The 20033-nt window shown below is 42.9% G+C and overlaps 1 protein-coding gene across 1 annotated transcript in view; it reads left to right on the top strand.

Moving 5' to 3' along the window:
* The window catches only part of Tada2a (transcriptional adaptor 2A), a 48592-nt gene extending 38867 nt beyond the window's left edge, over nt 1-9725 (top strand). Inside the window, exons 12-16 of the mRNA XM_027426416.2 lie at nt 511-582; nt 2429-2561; nt 3282-3325; nt 6464-6537; nt 8857-9725. Coding sequence (XP_027282217.1) covers nt 511-582; nt 2429-2561; nt 3282-3325; nt 6464-6537; nt 8857-9042 — 509 coding nt within the window. The 3' untranslated portion in view covers nt 9043-9725. The remainder of the gene's footprint in view (nt 1-510; nt 583-2428; nt 2562-3281; nt 3326-6463; nt 6538-8856) is intronic.
* The last annotated feature ends 10308 nt before the right edge of the window (nt 9726-20033 follow it).

Raw genomic sequence — 20033 nt, 5'->3', positions numbered from 1 at the left:
CTGCTCAGCAGCAATTTGGTTCATGGAAAATGCAGTGCTCTTTGGTCCCTATAGGAAAAAGCTAAAAAGAAACCAGGGCTTAAGCAAAGCTTTGTCCTTCCTGTGCAGCATGGCCTCATCAAGAGGCAAAATGCATCAAAGAACTTGCCTGTGTGAGTAGAAGTGCTAACACAGAAGGCGGAACAGGAATACTTACATTTAAAAAAATTTTTTTTTTTGGTTTTTCAAGACAGGGTTTCTCTGTGTAGTCTTGGTTGTCCTGGAACTCACTCTGTAGACCAGACTGGCCTCGAGCTCACAGAGATCTACCAGTCTCTGCCTCCCAAGTGCTGGGATTAAAGGTGTGAGCCTCCACCACCTGGCTTTGGGAGACATTTCTAATGAGCTGTTATAAAAAGTATCCTAAGATGAAGTCACCAGCCTTTTACAGAATCACTGAAACATACCCAACAACTCTCTGACATTGATTTGTTTTTCCAATTTTTCTCCTTTGTTCTCCTGGGGAAACAGTGGAATTTGAACTCCGGAGGGAAATCAAGAGGCTCCAAGAATATAGGACAGCAGGCATTACCAATTTTTGTAGTAAGTATGCATCCACTGCCTACAGTATCAAAGTGCCAGTGACTTGCACATACAAAAGGGAATCTCTGGGGTCTTGAAAAACTTGAAAAAAAACAACCAAACAGTTTCAGATCAGTTTACAAACTTCCTTACTAAAGTTGCATCTGTTCAATTCCTATAAATATTATTAGTTTATCAGGACAAAATAAAAAGTTTTGGCACACAGTAAAAAGAAACTCCGCTTTAGAATTGGGAGTCTGCTGTGGCTCTTTAAGCAAGTCTTAGCCAGACATGGTAGCTCACATTTTTAGTCCCAGCACTGAGGAGGTAGTGGCAGGCAGATCACTGAATTTGGAGCCATCCTGGTCTGTATGGTATATTTTAGGCCAGCATAGACTACAGAGTGAGACCCTTTCTGCACACACACATACACATACACACACACATACATACACATACATACACACACATACACACACACACACATACACACACACACACACACACACACACACACACACACAGGAGTGAGGTGGGGTGGGGTGTGTGATTCTTATTTTCCGGGTTTTAACCTCAACCTTTTAAAATTTATTTATACATATGATCATTTTTGTTTACTAGGCTTTTACTTGATCTAATGTGCTTGCATCCAGTTTACTTAAGGTTCTGGTCATAATTTTATTTATTTATTTATTTATTTATTTATTTATTTATTTATTTATTTATTTTTGGTTTTTCAGACAGGGTTTCTCTGTGGCTTTGGAGACTGTCCTGGAACTAGCTCTTGTAGACCAGGCTGGTCTTGAACTCACAGAGTTCCACCTGCCTCTGCCTCCCGAGTGCTGGGGATTAGACCTGTGCCACCAACACCCGGCTGGTCATAATTTTATTAATAGAAGTAAATATCTAACATTTATTTAACATGTACCAGGTCTATGGGATACATTTCACCTTCAAGTCATTGTATTTCATGACAAACTTAAGGGATACCATTACTTCTATTTAACAAAGGACTCAAGGTTCAAAGAGATTAAAAAGCCGGGCAGTGGTGGCTCATGCTTTTAACCCCAGTGCTTGGGTGGCAGAACCAAGTGGTTATCCATGAGTTCCAGGACAGCCTGGCTACACAGAGATACCATCTCTTGGGAAAAAAAGAAAAGAAAAAAGAGAGAGATTAAAAAGCTAGTTAATAGAAGAGCCAGGTTATAAAGAATGGCTCTGACTTGGCAGCATAGGCCTGGGAGTGTCCATTAGTGTTAGATTGCTTACCACACATGCAGGGCCCTGTGTTCAGACACAGCACTATATAAACAAGCCAATGAGAGATTGGATTGCTTATGGCTGTGTTCTGGCTTCTCTGTTTATCAGCTCTTTGAGTCTCTTTAGAATTGGTGAGGGCCACTGGTATGGTAGTCTGAAATCTGTGTGACTTTACTAATGTATAGAAAGCACTAGGTAACTCTTCTGTTGTCCAAGATACATATATGGACTCTGATAACTCAGTCTGGTTGCCTAGTGCTGCTTTCTGTGCCTCTGTGAAACAGGAAAGTTGCAGTACAAAGAGGGATTTTCTGTTTTGTAATCCAAACTGGTTTTGATGGAAGAGTGTATGTCCTCATGTCCTCAAGTATATACCTGATTGTATAGTTTAGTGGAATAGCACTATCTTAGGATGTTCGGAACCCTGGGTCAGATCCACTCATAAATGGAAGAAGTAGAACAAGAACCAAGTACGACATATTTCTGACTCAGACATACACTTGGCTCCTGGAAAAATCTGTAGTGACCAATATTGGCTGAGCTCACTTAGCAGGCCCTTTGGCTCTGTTGTGATATCCTTGAAATCAAGTGTCTTTTATCCCTCCAGGTGCCAGGACATACGATCACCTGAAGAAGACTAGAGAGGAGGAGCGCCTCAAACGCACCATGCTCTCAGAAGTTCTCCAGTACATCCAGGACAGTAGTGCGTGCCAGCAGTGGCTCCGCCGGCAGGCTGACATGTGCGCAGTTAGGGTGGGCCGAAGGAAGCACTCCTTCTGGGATACTGGGGCCTTCACATGTATTTTTGGACACTTTTGTGTGTGTTCTGTGTGTTAGAGTAGTAAGGATTCTTACCAGTACATCTAGAAACAATGTAGTACTGGCAGATTTAAGAAACGAAATTGGGGTGGGCGGTGGTAGCACACACCTTTAATCCCAGTACTTGGGAGGCAGACACCGGCAGATATCTGTGAGTTCAAGGCCAGCCTAATCTACAAAGCAAGTTCTAGGACAGCCAAGGCTACACAGAGAAACTCCCTCCCCTCAAAAAAAAAAGTGAACCTGAAGCTGATTGTGGTGGTGCACAACTGTAATTTCTGTGCTCTGGAGTGGGAGGGAATGCCACTGTGAGTTGCAGGCCAGCGGAGGGTGCACACTGAAACCCTGTCTCACCCACTTAGATGTCTCACCCATGTCTCTCCCCACTGGTGCGGTTTTTGTTAAAATTTCAAATGGCTTTGGTGATGTCCCCATTAAGAGCCCTTAGCAATGCCGAGGGAAGTTTTCCCCTTTGGAATACATTTTCTTTCCTGTACAGTGAGATGTCCTATGAAATGGCATGCAGTCTCACCATAGCTTTTCTTGGGTGATCTTCCTGATAAATGCTCCCGGTCCTATGAGGGGATTTTAGAAATTGCCTTCTTTGATAGGACCTAAGTTTAAATTCCTTTTTGTTTTAGTGATTCTGGGCTGAGTCCTTCTGTTCTGACGGCTTCAAACTCAGGTAATGATTTCTCAGGCTATTCCCAGGGGTTTTTGTGGGGATGTTTTTGTTTGTTTGTTTGTTTGTTTGTTTTGTTTTTGTTTGTTTGTTTTGTTTGTTTTGTCTTTTTCTTTTTTAGCACTGGAGTTTGAAACCAGGGCCTCTCAAATACTGGGCATGTGTATCCTCTAGCACTGAACCATCCCCCTGCCCAGAGCAAGTGTGGACTGTGATGTTTACATGGGGGGCTAGTTATGGTAACACAGCTCCCCTCCTTCTGTGGAGTGATGGTAATCAGCTGTTGAAATGGTTTGTGGATACTCAACATGCTGTCAGACTTCATGGTCAGACAGGGATGGCCTTGTCTCAAGCAGGACTCAGAAGGATGCTCTTGTAATTTATGATGTTTACAGTCAGGACTGGAGTTGTGTCTGTGGCAGAGTTGCAGTGTGCTTTGGGGTTGCTACATGAAGAGCTTTGTATTTGACTTGAGCAGCAAGTCATTTGCCAGAAACTCAAGGATTTCTTGTAATGAGCGACTTAAGGAAATCTCTGCTTCTGAGCTTACCTCTTTTGAGTATGTCCTATTTTGAGATTAATTGACAGAACAAGACTAAGCCAATGTATCTGATGATTCCTGGTGACTGTTGTTTGTGACTAAATATTTGGGGAGATACTAGTATGAAGTTCATGAGCCAAATTGTGCTGTTCTTTGCCAGTTGTCCTGATCACCATTCACCCCTGCCTCATATGACAGCATTTCCCCTAATCTGATCATCTAGACCACTCCACCATAAGAAGCATAGTGGTCTAACCTGATCCAGTTACCAGTTCACATTCTTTGTCACAACAGATCTTTGAAATTTTCTCAGTATCACTTGCTATGATGGCACATACCTGTAATCCCAGTACTAGGGAGGCTGGGTCTGGAGGATAGAAAGTTTGGGTCTAACCTGGGCTACATAGTGAGACGTTGTCTCAAACAAAACAGAAGGCTCCTTAAATTAAGGATCTAAGTGCTCAGGCATTTACTGGTTAATTGTTTTTCTTTGTTTCAAGTAATTCTTTTTTTATTTAAAGATATATTTTATGTCTGTATGCCTGAGTTATATGTGTGTATCACATGTGTGCAGAAGCCAGAAGAGGGCATCAGGATCCCTGAACTAGAGTTACAGACAGTTGTGAGCTGCCAAATAAAGTGCTGGAAGCTGAACCTGGATTCTTTGCAAGAGCAGCAAGTGCTTTTAACCACTAAACTGCCTCCAGCCCCTCAAGTCGTTATTGATACTTGAGAGGGAAGAGAGCCTTTTAAGGAGCCACGAAGACATTGGAACCCAGGTTTTATTTTGTAAACTTCTTATTTCAAACCTCCCTTCTTGCTAAACATAGAAATTAAAAAACTTAATACTGGCTAATTAAAATGATCGTGCAGCTCACCATTTCCTCCCAGGCTGATGTTGGCCTGCCTTCTTTCTCTTTGTGTTTGAGTTCCTGGCTCCCCTCTATGCTCTGAATCTGTGCTCTTCAGGCAGTAAAAGATTGGGAGCCCACCATCCCTGGTTGTAGCCTAGCCTTGGGAGACTTGTGAGGTAGCTCATGATTTTATCTCCATTTTTTTATGTTTATTTATTTATATTTTATGTATGAATGCTCTGCTTGCCCACAGAGGGCACCAGATCTCATTACAGATGATTGTGAGCTACCATGTGGATGCTGGGAATTAAACCCAGGACCTCTGGATGAACAGTTAGTGCTCTTAACCGATGAACCATCTCTCCAGCCCCTTATCTCCATTTTTAAGCCTCATTTCTTAGCATTTTTGATGTCCCCAAGAATCAGATTCTCCAGAACAACTTGAGCAGTCCTTTCTTCCTTCTGCCCCATTCCTGTGGCAGTCCCCACAAAACTTAACCCACTCTATCAGTCCCCAGTTGATCACTCATCCCAAGCATCTATTCAGGATAAAACCAGGGGCACATGGGATGACCCAGCAGGTAAAGATGCTTGCTATGCAAGGCTGGCAACCTGTGTTCCATCCATGGAACCCTGGAAAAGTAGGCCAGAAGGAGAGCACTGACACCACACAGTTGTGGTCTGACCTGTGGCCTGTGCACCACACAGACGTATCATCATCATCATCCATTAAAGGAGAAGCTCTTGTGCATTCATGTTTATATACTGGTCTGGCCTGGCACGTCCAGAGCTGCCTCCTGCTCGGGTTTTTTTCTCAGATAGGAAGTTGACATTAGTCTCTGCTTTGCCATATAGCAAATATAGCATTTGTCTTGTATGGATCTTTCAGTTAAACGTCGCTTCTTTTCAAAGAAAAAATAAACAGAGCTTTGGTGGCCTGACTCTGCCTTTGATCTGAAGGTACATAGTACTTGGTTAATTACCATGTTTGCCTTATCCTGCTGGAGACTAGTGACAAGGAAGAATCTCTCTCCTGCAGAATTCCTATTTCTATTTGTCAGCTGTCCAGAGACATAGAATATAACCTTTCTAAACTGTATGAGCATCTGGGTTCCAGAGTTTAGAGTCTCCTATGTGGGAGGATCAGATAGGTTCCTCCCACAGTTAGGTTCCTCCACTGTGCTGAGTGGTTATTGATATGAAGGTGAGCATGATCATATTTGTATTTCAACAGAACAGAGAGCACATTGATTGTTATTTTTATTTTCAAATGAATGCTGTGGTGACTGTATTAGTTACTTATTTATTGCTATGATAAGACAGACACCTTGACCAAGGCAACTTCTAAACGAAAGCATTTAATTGGGTTTATGGTTGCAAAGAGTTAGAGTCCATGAACCAGAGCAAAGGCATGGCAGCAAGAACAGCTGAGGGCCATCATCTTGATCTCTGTTCAGTAAGCATGGTGCACACTGGTAATATCATGAGGCTTTTGAAACTTCAGAGTGCACCCCACACACACACACATCTCTGTCAAGGCCACACCTCCTAATCCTTCCCAGATAGTCCCACCATTTGGGGACCAAGCATTTAAATATCAGCCTATGGGGGCTGTTCTCAATTAAACCACTACAGTGACCAAGGAGCTGGCTAAACCAGTCTAAGGGAGTAGGTTAGGCTTCCTATTTTATACTTGAACAGTTACACCTCTGTGAAATATTTCTCCTTTTGCATCTGTGTCTATAGGAAGACGAAGTGCACCACCTTTGAACCTCACTGGCCTCCCTGGTACAGAGAAACTCAATGAAAAAGAAAAGGAGGTAATAAAGGGAGGGGAACTAGAGGAAAGAAAGAGGGGCTGATTAATTCATTGAGCCTATTACATCATCAAGCCTATTTCACTTCACTTGTCTAATGTGCACAGCTCTTGTCTGAGAAGTCTAAGAGCTAAAGAGCTAACTTTGGTAAGCGCCAGAAAATTCCTTTCATCTCAAAGCTACCTTTCCCCTTTTAGAGAGAAGTGCATGCAACAGTGGCAATTAAATAATAGCAGTAGCTGTCATTTATTGAGCATTTATGTGGCTGACACTCCACTCGATGCTTTATGTAAGTGAAACTTTTTTTAGACCTAAAGTTGCTTTTACATGAAAATAGGACTTTGCCATGCCGGCCGTTGGTGGCACACGCCTTTAATCCCAGCACTCAGGAGGCAGAGGCAGGCAGATCTCTGTGAGTTCGAAGCCAACCTGGTCTGCAGAGCAAGTGCCAAGATAGGCTCCAAAGCTACACAGAGAAACTCTGTCTCGAAAAACCAAAAAAAAAAAAAAAAAGAAGAAGAAGAAGAAGAAGAAGAAGAAGAAGAAGAAGAAGAAGAAGAAGAAGAAGAAGAAGAAGAAGAAGAAAGAAAGGAAAAAAGAAAATAGGACTTTCCCAATAGAATGGTTGCTTTGAGAGGTTCTGCACTTACTCCAGCAATGTAGCCATCACTTAAAATGTTTTTGTAATTGTCCCCATAGCATGTTGATAAGCATAAGGAAAATAATTCAGTGCCATATATAGTTGCACATTAGTTTTACTTTTGAGGCAGGATCTTACTATGTAACACTGACTGGCCTAGAACTAAATCCCTGTGTAGTGCTACTTGCCTCAGACTCAACAGAGATCTGCTTGCCTCTGCCTCCCAGTTGCACTCACGTGCACACACAAACACACCTACAACATACTGATTTTGAAAAGTACCATAACCTTCTTTACCATTGTAATCACTGAGCTATCTCTGTATTGCTTTTGTCTGTTTCTATCACTTAAATCTGCACATCTAGTCAGGTGTGGTCTAGGTCTCTAATTTTAGCACTTGAAAGCCTGAGATGGGGGAGACTGTGAGGTCGGCCTAGGCCACACAGTGAAGAGGCTATCTCAAAACAAATAAAAGTCTTCTTGGGTAGTACATGTAATCCCACCACTTGGGAGGTGGAGGCAAGAGGATGTGCTCAGGCACATCCGCAGCTGTCAGCTATCTAGTAAGTTCAGAGGCAACCCTGGGCTACAAGCAGGAGACCGTGTCTCAAAAAAAAAAAAAAAAAAAAAAAAAAAACCAAACCAAAAAAACCCCCCCAAAGTGTAACAAAAGAGGAGCTCATCTTATTCCTTTGCAGTTTCTTTGTGTCCCCTGTCTGTTGGTCCATAGCATCTGCTCATGTCAGACACTAAGAAGTCACAGTGTACTGTGATTAGTCTTTTACCCATCAGAAAAAAAATAAACATTTCTTTTGGGGTAGAAAGAAGTGTGCGTTGGAGAAAGTCACAAACTAGTTCCTCATTGTTATGTGTTGAATAGTCTGGAATCCCAAACATCTTTTTACTGCTTACCCAAATGATAAGGACTCAAACTGCTCCTTGCTGATAATGGCAGGTGAACTGAACTGAATCTACTTTCTGCATTAGCAGTAAAGATGGCTTCCTCCCCGTGGTAGGAGATGAAAAAACCAAAGGCTACTCTCTTCTGCCAGTACCAACAATGTGATTTACACTTAGGAGTCTAGGCACCTGCAATGCCACCACCCCTCAATGCCCTGCTGTGCTCTGTGTCATCTCCCTGACTGTCATTGTCAGAAAGGTGCTGGGTGACAACCCCAGGCATTTAGCACTCAACTCCTGGGCAAGCCTGGCGCCTCCTCAGGGACATGTATTTATTTGTTCCCTAACTGAACTAGACCCTTGAGCCAGCCTTCGCTTGTTGAAGGTTCTCCTGGCTGATATCACACGCGCCTTTTTCTTAGTCAGTGTCTGTCTACTGAGAAGAGAGGAAGTGGAATGTGGTCCAGCCACTCAACAACTCCCATAAATAGTTGGAGGTTGATGTCACTTTTTTAAAAATACATTTTCTTTTGGTTGTGGGGGGAAGGGAGGGCATGTATGTGCCACAGGATGATGTGGGGGTCAGAAGACAATTTGAAGAAGTTGGTTTTCTCTTTTCACCATGTGGATCCTAGAGATCAAACTTGAGTTGTCAAGTCTTGGTGGCAACTGCCTTTACCTACCAAACCCCCTCCCCCCTTTTCTCTTGGGATTGCTATACCTTCTGGGTAAATTGTGAGAATGACAGATGTCATTGTTTATTAAATTTGTCTGTCTTACAGCTCTGTCAGGTGGTGAGGTTGGTACCTGGAGCCTATTTAGAATATAAATCTGCTCTGTTGAATGAGTGTAACAAGCAAGGAGGCTTGAGACTGGCACAGGCAAGAGCACTCATCAAGATAGACGTGAACAAAACCCGGAAAATCTATGACTTCCTCATCCGAGAGGGGTACATCACCAAAGCCTGAGTCTCTGCTTAGCAATGCAAACCAGAAGTTTGGAATGCGGCGGGTCAAAGGTCAATGTACACATGTTGGAGACTTGGGTTTGAGTTGGATTCTTATTGTGAAAAGAAGGAAAGACTCGGGGACTCCAAGTGCATCAGTTTCTTCTCTGCCTTGCTGTAAAGTGCTCCTGTTGTGGGAATAGTGATGCAGTGTGTGTGCTCACCTAGTTATTATTAAACATGAGTGGGCATTCTTTCCTAGCACCTCTTGTAACTCAGACAAGAACCATAGTACCTCACATCATGGCTTTGGTGAAAATAGAACCAAGCCAAGCCACGACACAGCATTTCATCCCAGGAGTCCAGCCCAGATCCTTGCACTTGAGAGTGAAGCTCGCTGACTCTATGCCTTCTCATTTTGCAGATAGATTTTAAATAAAGAGGAGGGTTTTTAAAGCACAGGAAAACCTTTTCTTTCAAGGATTTTTTTTTTTTTTTTAAGCTGACGTCTTAGTTTATGAGCTGAAGAGGTGGAATATCTCCCCGTGATGGTCTGTCTCAAGCTGCATTTTTAACTTTTGTGTCTGGCTTTGTACTTTGCAGTCTGGCTGTCTGATCTGCAGTAGACTCTTGAGGAGGTGGCACCGGATATAAAATGTCTCTGTTATTTTTAGAATTAATGGATTAAAATGTTTTGCTATTTAATTTGTGGGTGTGTCAGATATTCTGGTAACTAAAGCACACTTGGGTTGTTGGATGCCCGCCTCAACACACTGCACTGTCTCTGCTTACACGTGTGTCCTGTGTCCTGGTCTCACCTTGTCACCCTGAGTTTCCCAGGATACCAGGCCCATGAGGATGGAGATGATGCAACTAACTCAGCTTTGCTTCAGTTGAGACCTGAACCCTAATCTCTCAGTGGTGAAAGACTAGCCTGCAATAAAAGCTGCTTTTCAAACACAAGTAAAGCTGCTTCGTATGAGACTCACTGGCTGTGAGGATGAGTAGTTCCACCACATCTGAAACATGGTACTCAAGCCTTCAGCAAAATAAGAAGCCAAACTCAGAGTCATGGTTATCTCATGCCTGTTGCAAGCAAAGGTGCAGGTGGGAATAACTTTTAGAATCTGCATAAATCACCTCCAATAGCTAATTCTTTAACTCCTTTAACATTCAAATATCTAGTTAGGACTTGTAACTTGCTAATGGGTATCCAGAGATTGAGAAAATAGTACTTTTTTTAAAATTCATATGGTCAGGGCAGGCAGCCTGGCTATGTCACATGTGTGTATATAGAGTCAAAGGACCACGCTCTGGTGTCAGTTCTTTTATTCCACTATGGGTTTTGAGGATCAAACTCAGGTCATCAGGCTGCTGCAGTGAGCACTTTCACTGGCTAAACACCCTGCTGGACATAAAGAATGGATCTGAGAGTAGTCCCATAACTTCCCTTCTTTAAAAAGGACAACTTTTTGTCTTAACTGGGGTTTTTTTGTTTGTTTTTCTTTTTTTTGTTGTTGTTGAAGGAGGAAGAAAGAGAACATGAAATTGGGTGGGTGGGGAGGTGTGTAGAATATGGGGGAGTTGGAGGAGGATAAATAATCAAAATATTAGAAAGAATTCTCAATAAAAAAAAAGACAACTTGTGGAAATGATTTCCTGTCTTTAGTAAGCATTCTTCTTTGAAAATGCATTTTATCACCACCACCAATACTGGTTGCTTACAAACAGATTCCATCCCACCATGAAGGGTAATCACTGGTCTGAGACTTAGGACATGTTAGACTTCAGTGTTTGGTAGTATTTGTTGTGGTGTGAAGGGTTTTCATCTTGATTAAGGAAAGCTTCCTGGGAGAAGAGGGCTTTTGAAGCAGAGATGAAATCAAAAGGAGGTGGGGGAAATGGCAGATGGGAGTGGGAAACTGTTCTAGACAGGGAGGTGTGGAGGATGGCGTGTGGGCAGCAGTGGGAGTAAGGAAAACCGCCAAGAGATCTGGCTAGCACACAAGGGGCAGCTGTGGCCGTCCAGAACTGGAGGATGGTAGGACAGACTGAAACCTGAGAAGCAATTTGCATGCTGGAGAGCACTTAGGGATTAACAGACAAGGTGGGAAATAGCAATGGAAAGAGAAAGCTATCATTGCAGATCACTAGGCTTTAGGAAGTAGGCTGACTATTGCTTTTTGTTGTTGTTTTCTCTGTGTAGCTTGGAGCCTATCCTGGCACTCGCTCTGTAGACCAGGCTGGCCTCAAACTCACAGAGATCTGCTTGCTTCTGCCTCCTGAGTACTGGGATTAAAGGCGTAGTTACTATTGCTTTGAAGAGTCCAATTTTGTCAAATTTCAAGCCTTGTATTCTGAAATTTCTCAAAGGTCTAGCCGTATTTTGAATAAGGAATTGCTTGCTTGCTTTTGGGGGTATTTGTTTCCTTTTTCATTTTGAGACATGGTCTTACTATGTAGCCCAAGCTGGTCTCAAACTTGTAATCCTTTTGCCTCAGTCGATCGGTTGCTGAGATTATAGGTGTGTGCTTCCATGCTCATGCTGAGAGACTTTTTTCCCCAAGGATCTGGAAGTTGAACAGGCCATGCTCTTGCCTGGCAAGTGCTACATTCCAGTCTAAGAGTCCCTTGAGAGGAGTCACTATATCTTTATCTTTTGTATTTATTTTAGAAAAGCACTTACTGAATTTGATATGGCTGTTTTTATTTCCATCTATATTCTTAACACCTAGACAAGGCTACCTAGTACCAGCAAGAGACTTCATTAACATTGCATGGTTCTCTGCATCCACATAGGGTTGGCTGAAAGCCAGCTATATTGATAGAGGTTTCTCCTATCCCTCATCAGTGCAAAAAAGAGTTGACTCTCTCAAACTCTAGTCCCCGATGTTTCTGCCTTCCAGATACTGGAATCATAGTTATGATCCACTGTGTCTACTAATTCATCTGTTTTGAAGGACACCTTTGGGAATACCTTCAAGATATATACTGCGTTCACAAAGTACACGAAAACCAACTGTATAACTTGTAATGTACATAGCTTTTTATGTTTGAATTGCTAGCCTGTATGTATTGTTTTCCTGTCAATTGTACTTAGCCACAGGTAGACAGCCTCTCTCAGAACACCCCAAAAAAGTTTTTTGTTTTTTTTCAAGTGGGACACCAGCCCTTTTATAAATGTTAAGGAAATTGAACAGGATCTTAGCTAAAGTAGTCAGAGCAGCCAGAATAGTCATAGTCATTCAAATAGAATTTAGTTGGGGAATTCCATACAAGAGTGAAGAGCAGCTGGGCCCTGGTGCCTTTAATCCCGACACTCTGGAGGGAGAGGCAGAAAGATCTGTGAGTTCAATTCCAGAAGAGCTAGGGCCACACAGAGAAACCCTGTCTTGAAAGACAAAACACAGAGAGAGGTGAAATGCAGTGATGGCTGTAATCCAGCACTCAGGAGGCAGAGGCAGAAGGATGGCTGCAAATTAGAGGCCAACTTGGTTTGCATAGGCAGTTTCCCTATCTAATGGCAGGGAAGCTCTTGTTTGCCTGTTGTCTCGGCTTCCAGTGTTAGATGTTCTGCGGTGGAAGTGCACTAACTGCCCATTGATTTCCTTGACCAGGCATCCCACTCAGTGACATAGATACTTGCAGGAAAGATGAGTGTTTTGCATCTGACATTAAAACATTAAAATTCTCTCCTCATGATGAGTTTCTTGTTACACAGGCATCATGTTTCTAGGTCCCTTTTCCTATTTAGAATAGGAATGAAATACAGCTAAGAATATAGTGATTTCTAAAAGCTTTAAAACCCAATACAAAAAAAAAAAAAAAAAAAAAAAACAGATGTAGCCTTGAAGGTCACCGAACTGGACTTGCATTTGAAAACCCTGTGCTTTGCCAGAATACTTGTCCTGTATCCTCTAAGGCCAGATAATTGCTTCTGATGCACTTGATTGTCTACTTCAGAGTACAGGTGGTAGATTTCTTTGGCATCAGACTCAATTGTTAGGTTGAATTAACCTTGCATTCTTTACCAGGCAAACCTTTTCAGTTTGTATTAGTCAGGACCTTCTGTGGTCTGAGGTCTTGACCTATTAATATGCCTTGGTCTATAGTTAATATAGAAAAAAAATCAGCATCTTAGGAAGTGTGAGAAGATGCCATAGGACTGAAGGCATAGCTTAGTTGGTGGAATGTTTGCCTATCACAACTGGAGTAGTGGTGCATACCTGTAATTTCAAGATTCAGAAAGGTAGAGATTGGACCAGAACTTCAAGGTCAATCTTGAGCTACATATGGAGTTAAAGGCCAGCCTGAACTACATAAAACCCCCATCTCCAAAAAAGGAAAAAGAAAACCAATACATAAAGATTGGGGAGATGACATTTGGTAAAGTGCTTGCATGGATGAGGACCTGAGTTTGGATCTCCAGCATCAGCATAAAACTCATAAAACATGAGTCTGTAATCTTGGTGCTGGGGAAGCAGTGGAGGATTCAGGGAGGCTTGCTGGCCAATGGGTTTAGCCAAATGGGTGAGTTCCAGCTTCATTGAGAGTCTCTGTCTCAAAAAAACAAGGTGAAGACACTGGTCTCTGCGTGCTCCTGTGCACATATGAACATATACACGCACTTAAATCAACCCTTTCTTTTTTGTTTTTTCGAGAGGGTTTCTCTGTGTAGTTTTAGTCCTGGAACTAGTTCTGTAGACCAGGCTGGTTTTGAACGCACAGAGATTCACCTGCCTCTGCCTCCTGCGTACTGGGTTTAAAGGCGTGCACCACCACTGCCTGGCAAACCAACCCTTTCTTAAAACATTGAAATGCTATCATCTTGGCAGGCTGATAGCCAAGTTCCAGCTCATGACATGTCTAATGTTTCTCCTTGGAGGGTTGTGTGGAATACATCCCCCCCCCCCATTTCTGAGTAATCAGTTTTCTCACCGAACAACAGAAAACTATTGGTTTGCTTTCTCTGACCACTCTTCATTTAAGAAATTCCTTTAAAAGAACAACGAAATGTATTTTAAAGCAATGATGAGTTGTGGACAGTAGAAGTTAATGTGTGCAATCAGTATCACCTGTGTGTATGGCTGCCCAGAAGTCTGGTTTTTTTTGTTTTAGTTTATTTATTATATATACAACATTCTGCCTCCGTGTATACCTGCACACCAGAAGAGAACACCAGATATTATAGATGGACATGAGCCACCATGTGGTTGCTGGGAATTGAACTCAGGTCCTATGGAAGAGCAGCCAGTGCTCTTAACCTCTGAGCCATCTCTCCAGCCCCAGAAGTCTGTTTTTGTTGTAGTCTTTTGTAATAATCTTAGAGAGATGTCAGAGTGAAATGGGGCAGTTCCCAGGTGAGTAAGGAAAACCCTAAGGAACTGAAACATTCAGAAGGACCTTGATAAGCCCAGCTCCAGGGAACGAAGGGCCTTGGTGTTAGGTGGACTGACCAAGGGTCTCCAGCAAGATGGGTAGACAGTAAGGTATCCTGGTGATCTGCAGCTTGTGCTGGAGATGTGAACACTAGCTTCTCCACCTGTTTCTACCTTTGTCCCCCTTACAAGCCTCATCTTCACCAAGGCAAGCTACAGCAAATAGCCAATCTGCCAGACCTGGGCCCAGCCATAGATACCTAAGCAATGTCAGCCTCACCTGGCTTCCCACCCCAACAAGAACATCTTTGCCAGGTTCTGGTCATGCAGAGCTTCAGATTGAGAATGCCTGCCAGCTCTAAGTCAAGGTATGGATTTTAACTTCGTGAACCAAAGCAAAAACAGCTTTTCAAAGTCTCCCAGGAGCGCCTCCGCCCCCAACAACTGCAGAAAAGAAGGCGTTTGTGGGAGAGAGAAGGGTAGCTATAGACGTCATTGCATCATCCAGATCCCAGCTGTGACCTGGCTCAGAGTTTTCCAGTTAAAAATAACTATGCCTTAGACTTGGGAAGAAAAAAGTAAACTGTTGCATCTCCATGGAAACCGGTGGGGGTGAAGCATTGGATTTCCAGCTCATGTAATAAGATGGGGTGGATGAAGAGGCAGGAAGCCCAGAGGCCTAGGATGAAAGGTGATACCCCTAATTAGCATCCAGGGTGTAGTCAGACAGGGCCTCAGGGCTTTGCACTGAGGATCTGTTTACAAGGAAGTATGCATCTTGGGCCTGTTGAAGTACTGGAGTCTTCCAGCCCTCCTGTAACAGATTTGCTAGTGTTTAGCAAAGCAAAGAGCAGATGAGCAGCTCAGTAGGTGCCGTGGAAGCAGCCAAAAACCTCTGCTGTCCTGCCACTCACGTCTTTCATTTAAATATTCAGCAGCTTGAGATGATACAGATCGTATTTCATAACCAAAGGGGAGTCTCCAAAGCTGACGTGTGCATCTGCTTCTCTTGAGCAGGACCGGGTTTTTCCTCTTCTGGTGTTTTAGGAAATTGTGTAAAGCACCATTAATTATCTTAGATGTTTTTAAAAGGGTGTCTCTTGTGGGGCGTGGTGGTGCACACCTTTACTCCCCACCACTAGGGAGGCAGAGGCAGGCAGAAGGCCAGCCTGGTCTACAAGGTAAGTTGCAGGACAGCCAGGAGTGCATAGTGAGACCTTAACCCTACTCCAAAAAACAAAACAAAACAAAGAAAAGCTGTCTCGTACATTTCTGGTACATTTCTGGTATTCGCCGGGTGTTAGTAGTGCACACCTTTAACCCAGCACTCGGGAGACAGAGGCAAGCAGATCTCTGTGAGTTCAAGGCCAGCCTGGTCTACAGAGCAGGTGTGTAAACAGAGAGAGAGGGAGAGAGAGAGAGAGAGAGAGAGAGAGAGAGAGAGAGAGAGAGAGAGAGATTTCTGGTATTCTTTTTCTTTTTCTTTTTTTTCCAGACAGGCTTTCTCTGTGTAGCTTTGGAACCTATCCTGGCACTCGCTCTGTAGACCAGCCTGGCCTCGAACTCACAGAGATCTACCTGCCTCTACCTCCCAAGTGCTGGAATTAAAGGAGTGTGCCATCAACGCCCAGCCCATTTCTGATATTCTTACCACTGCAGGTAACTGTTCTTTTGGGGCAATCATCTTAGTTTTTCATTAGCTTTAAAAAAAAATAATTTAGAAATTTAGATTTATCTATTTTATTATTTTGTGTGTATGATTATTTTGCCTGCATGTATGTATGTGCCTGGTGCAAATGGAGTCAGAAGAGGATGTCAGATCTGGAACTGGAATTATAGATGGTTATGAGCCACTATTTGTGTGTTGGGAACTGAACCCAACCCAGTCCTCTGCAGAACAATGTGTGGTCTTAACCACTCATCCATCTCTTCAGCCAACACTGGTGTTTAAATGAAGAGTTTATACAGCAAATAACAGGAGGAGGGGAATACTGTATGTGGTGCATTCTTTGATCTTCAAACTTGTTCTGAGGCTGGGGCTGACAAACTCCATTCTCCTATCTCTACCTCTCAAATTCTAGGTATTAGGGTGGGACGGCAGGACAGAAAAGACTCACACTCTGGCTTGCTACAACTTGGCCTGCATTTTGTAAAGCCCTTCTTACCCAAATGGTACCAAAATGGAGTTCTTGGTGGGGCCAACCCCTCTCCTAAACATCCACCAGGCATTCACCAGGACCCTTCCTCTTGCCGGGACTATAAGAACTATCCATCTTGGCACAGGCGCCCAACTTCTCTGATCTTGAGTTGGGACTGGTGAACCTCTCCAGAGAGCTGCACCAATAATCCTGAGCTTGTTCGATACCAATTCAGTCTGATTTGGTCACTTGGAGCCTCTCACTAGGATTGCCAGCCTTTGCTACCATCCCCTTATTCAGTTCCCTTGTTCACTGTTTAGTAATAACATAACCTTAGACTAGATTCTTTATTCTTCAAATCTGAAATGTGGCTGGGTTTCGAAAAGACTAAGTGGGAAAAAGCATGGAAACTTTGATAGTTTAGCTGTATAAAACCAAGTAAGAACAAGAAGTTACACTTGTATATCATAATTCAGATCATGTTGAAAATCACTCAGGGTCACACAGGGCACACTAAGATCCAAAAGAGATACTAAGGCAAGTATGACTTTTTCAAGGATGCTGTTTATTTTGGAATCTTGCATTATCACCACAGGCCCTAGCATTGAATTGAGGCCAGAGAGTTGGGACAGATTTTAAATTACCTAGTTATTCTAGGTATGTTGTAATGTCCCTCATACTGCCTACCTCAAGAAGCTTACAAGTCATACAATGGTTTACAGGACTGTAACTGTAAAACAACAGAAAATCTCAAACAGGAAAAGGCATGGTGAGCCAGTGGCCTAAAGGATAAGGCCTGGAGAGCTGAGGATTCTGGGTTCAAGTCCAAGTTTCACAGAAATTAGTTTGCTGGGTGTGGTGAGGCATGCATTTAAACCCAGCACTTGGGAGGCAGAGGCAGGAGAATCTCCGGGAGTTCCAGGACAGCCAGGGCTATATAGTGAGACCTGTCTCAAGAAAAAACCAAAAGCAGGAAAAAAAAAAGTAAAAACATCCACATGCTAATCATTGTGTTGTTAACTAATGATGGTTAGTGATACTCTTTCTTATTTTCCTTTTCATCTTGGGTAATAGAATGTTCCTTTATTATTAGAAAAATTGATTTTGGAGACAATAAAACTCAAAGCATTTTTATATGTAATAAAATCTATTTAATCTCTATAATAGTTGTACACATGCTATTTTACATCTTATGGTGTAACACAAGCCTTAGGCAAAGTTCTGTCAATGTGAAATGTATCTTGAGACTCTGGCCCTGATAATTCTTTTTTTTTTTTTTTTTTTTTTACATTCACTAGACTTCTTTCTAAGATACCTGGTCATCTGTTCTTTTGAAACTTGCCAAATGCCAAAGCTTAGCAAAGGGGATTGGCATCTTTATAGTAGTCAGTGCCATATAATCTATAATCATGGTGTGAGGCACAAGACCTTATGGCACCCCCAAATCAAACTTTGTAGACTGAGAGCCCTGATCATTGCTGTTCTTCCAGCTCACAGATGACATCAAAACTGTGCCAATTTGTCAACCAGGGGCAGGGACATAAATAGAAGATGCAGGCATTCTTTTTTAATTAAAAAATTAGTGCCTGTGTTTGAGCACGTGGGTGTTTGGGTGTCTGAGAAGTTCAGGAGAGGGCACTGAAATAGGGCATTGAATCCCATGCAGCTGGAATTGCAGGCAGCTGCCTAATGTAGATGCCAGGACCAAACTAGGATCCTCTGTGAGAACAGTACGGGTTCTTAACTGCTGAGCCATTTTTCCAGCCTGAAAACATTCTTTTTAAAAGACCCATAGAGCTGGGCAGTGGTGGCACACACCTGTAGTCCTAGCACTAGGAAGGCAGAGGCAGAGGCAGGTGGATCTCAGTGAGTTAAAGGCCAGCCTGGTCTACAGAGTGAGTTACAGGACAGCCAAGGCTGTTACACAGAGAACACCTGTCTTGAAAAACAAAGAGAAAGAGATAGACATAGAAATCAATCTAAAGAGAAGCCACTGCCCAAGTAACTAAGAATATTTGGGAGAAGACATCAGTGTGGAATCAGAGTAAGTTTTCAGCCTCCATTTCTTGTCAAACCAGATCTCACTCTGAAGACACTGCACTGCTCCAAAGTACCACTTAAGTGGTTGTGGCCAGGAGGATCCAAATCCTGGCTGGCCACCTACAGCCTGTACTTTTGTAGCAAATGGCTCCTAAAGTAATTGACATCAATAAACATATTTATAGTCTAGAAAGTGCCAATCCATTTGCTACAGGTAACTATTTAAATTTGAAGTGACCTAGGCTTTGTGGCATAGGCTGTAAATCCTAGCACTGGGAAGGCAGAGGCAGGTGGACCTGTTCTTTTGGGGCTGGAGAGAAGGACCTGGGTTCAACATCCAGCACCCATATAGTGTCTCATAAACATATGTAACTCCAGTTTCAAGAAATCCACTGCCTGGTGTCTCTGCAGGCACCAGGCCTCCATGTGGTACATAGACAAACATGTAAGCAAAGCCCATACAGATTAAATAAATAAATGTGAAGTTACCAGGCTGGGAGATAAAGTTCAGTTGGTACAGTGCTTGCCTGCCATGCACAAGGACCTTAGGTTCAATCATCGGTACTATAAATAAATAAATTTAAATTGATTAAAAAGGACTAACTTTAAGCCAGGCAGTGGTAGGACACATCTCAGAGGCAGGCAGATAGCCTGGTCTACAGATCGAGTTCTAGGACAGCCAGGACTACACAGAAAAGAGTGTATTGAAAAACCAAAAGCCAGGTATTGGTGGCACATGCCTTTGATCCCAGCACTCAGGAGGCAGAGGCAGGTGGATCTCTGTGAGTTCAAGACCATCCTGGTCTACAAAGTGAGTTCCAAAACAGGTTCCAAAGCAATAAAGAGAAACCCTGTCTCAAAAAACCAAAAACTAAAGACTAATATTTTAAAATGAGTTCCTTGGTCACACAGGTTGTCTATCAAGGGTTTAGTAGCCACAGAGGCTCTTGGGGCTCCTGTGTTCTACAGAGAAGATTTTACAGCGATTCCTTCTGCTTAACTCTAGATCAACACCACACACTACACAAAGAAGGATCTCTATTCACAGGTGCTTACCTCCCTCCTCTTGGGTTAGAGCATGACTTTTCCTGGAAGGCTTAGCTCCTTCCTATAGTCCACAGAAAATGAGCTGTTCCTTGTCACCACCTAGAGATTACTCACACATGCAAATAATAACAAAAGCAAAAAAATGAACCTAACAAACAAATGTGGCTGGAATTTAAACAGGAATGTGTCTGTTCCTGAGTCATGAGTTGACTGAATGGCTGTGTAGCAGAGCATCTCAACCTGTGGCTCATGGCCCTTTGAGGTGGCGGGGCGGGGGGTGAGCTACCTTACATTATGATTCATAATAGTAGGAAAATTATAGTTATGAAGTAACATCAAAAATAATTTTATGGCTGGGAGGTGGTGGGGCATGCCTTTAGTCCCAGCACTCAAGAGGCAGAGGCTAGTGG

Source organism: Cricetulus griseus, chromosome 7 (genome assembly GCF_003668045.3).
Source record: "Cricetulus griseus strain 17A/GY chromosome 7, alternate assembly CriGri-PICRH-1.0, whole genome shotgun sequence".
NCBI classification, from domain to species: domain Eukaryota; kingdom Metazoa; phylum Chordata; class Mammalia; order Rodentia; family Cricetidae; genus Cricetulus; species Cricetulus griseus.
This window is presented reverse-complemented; position numbering and strand designations above follow the sequence as displayed.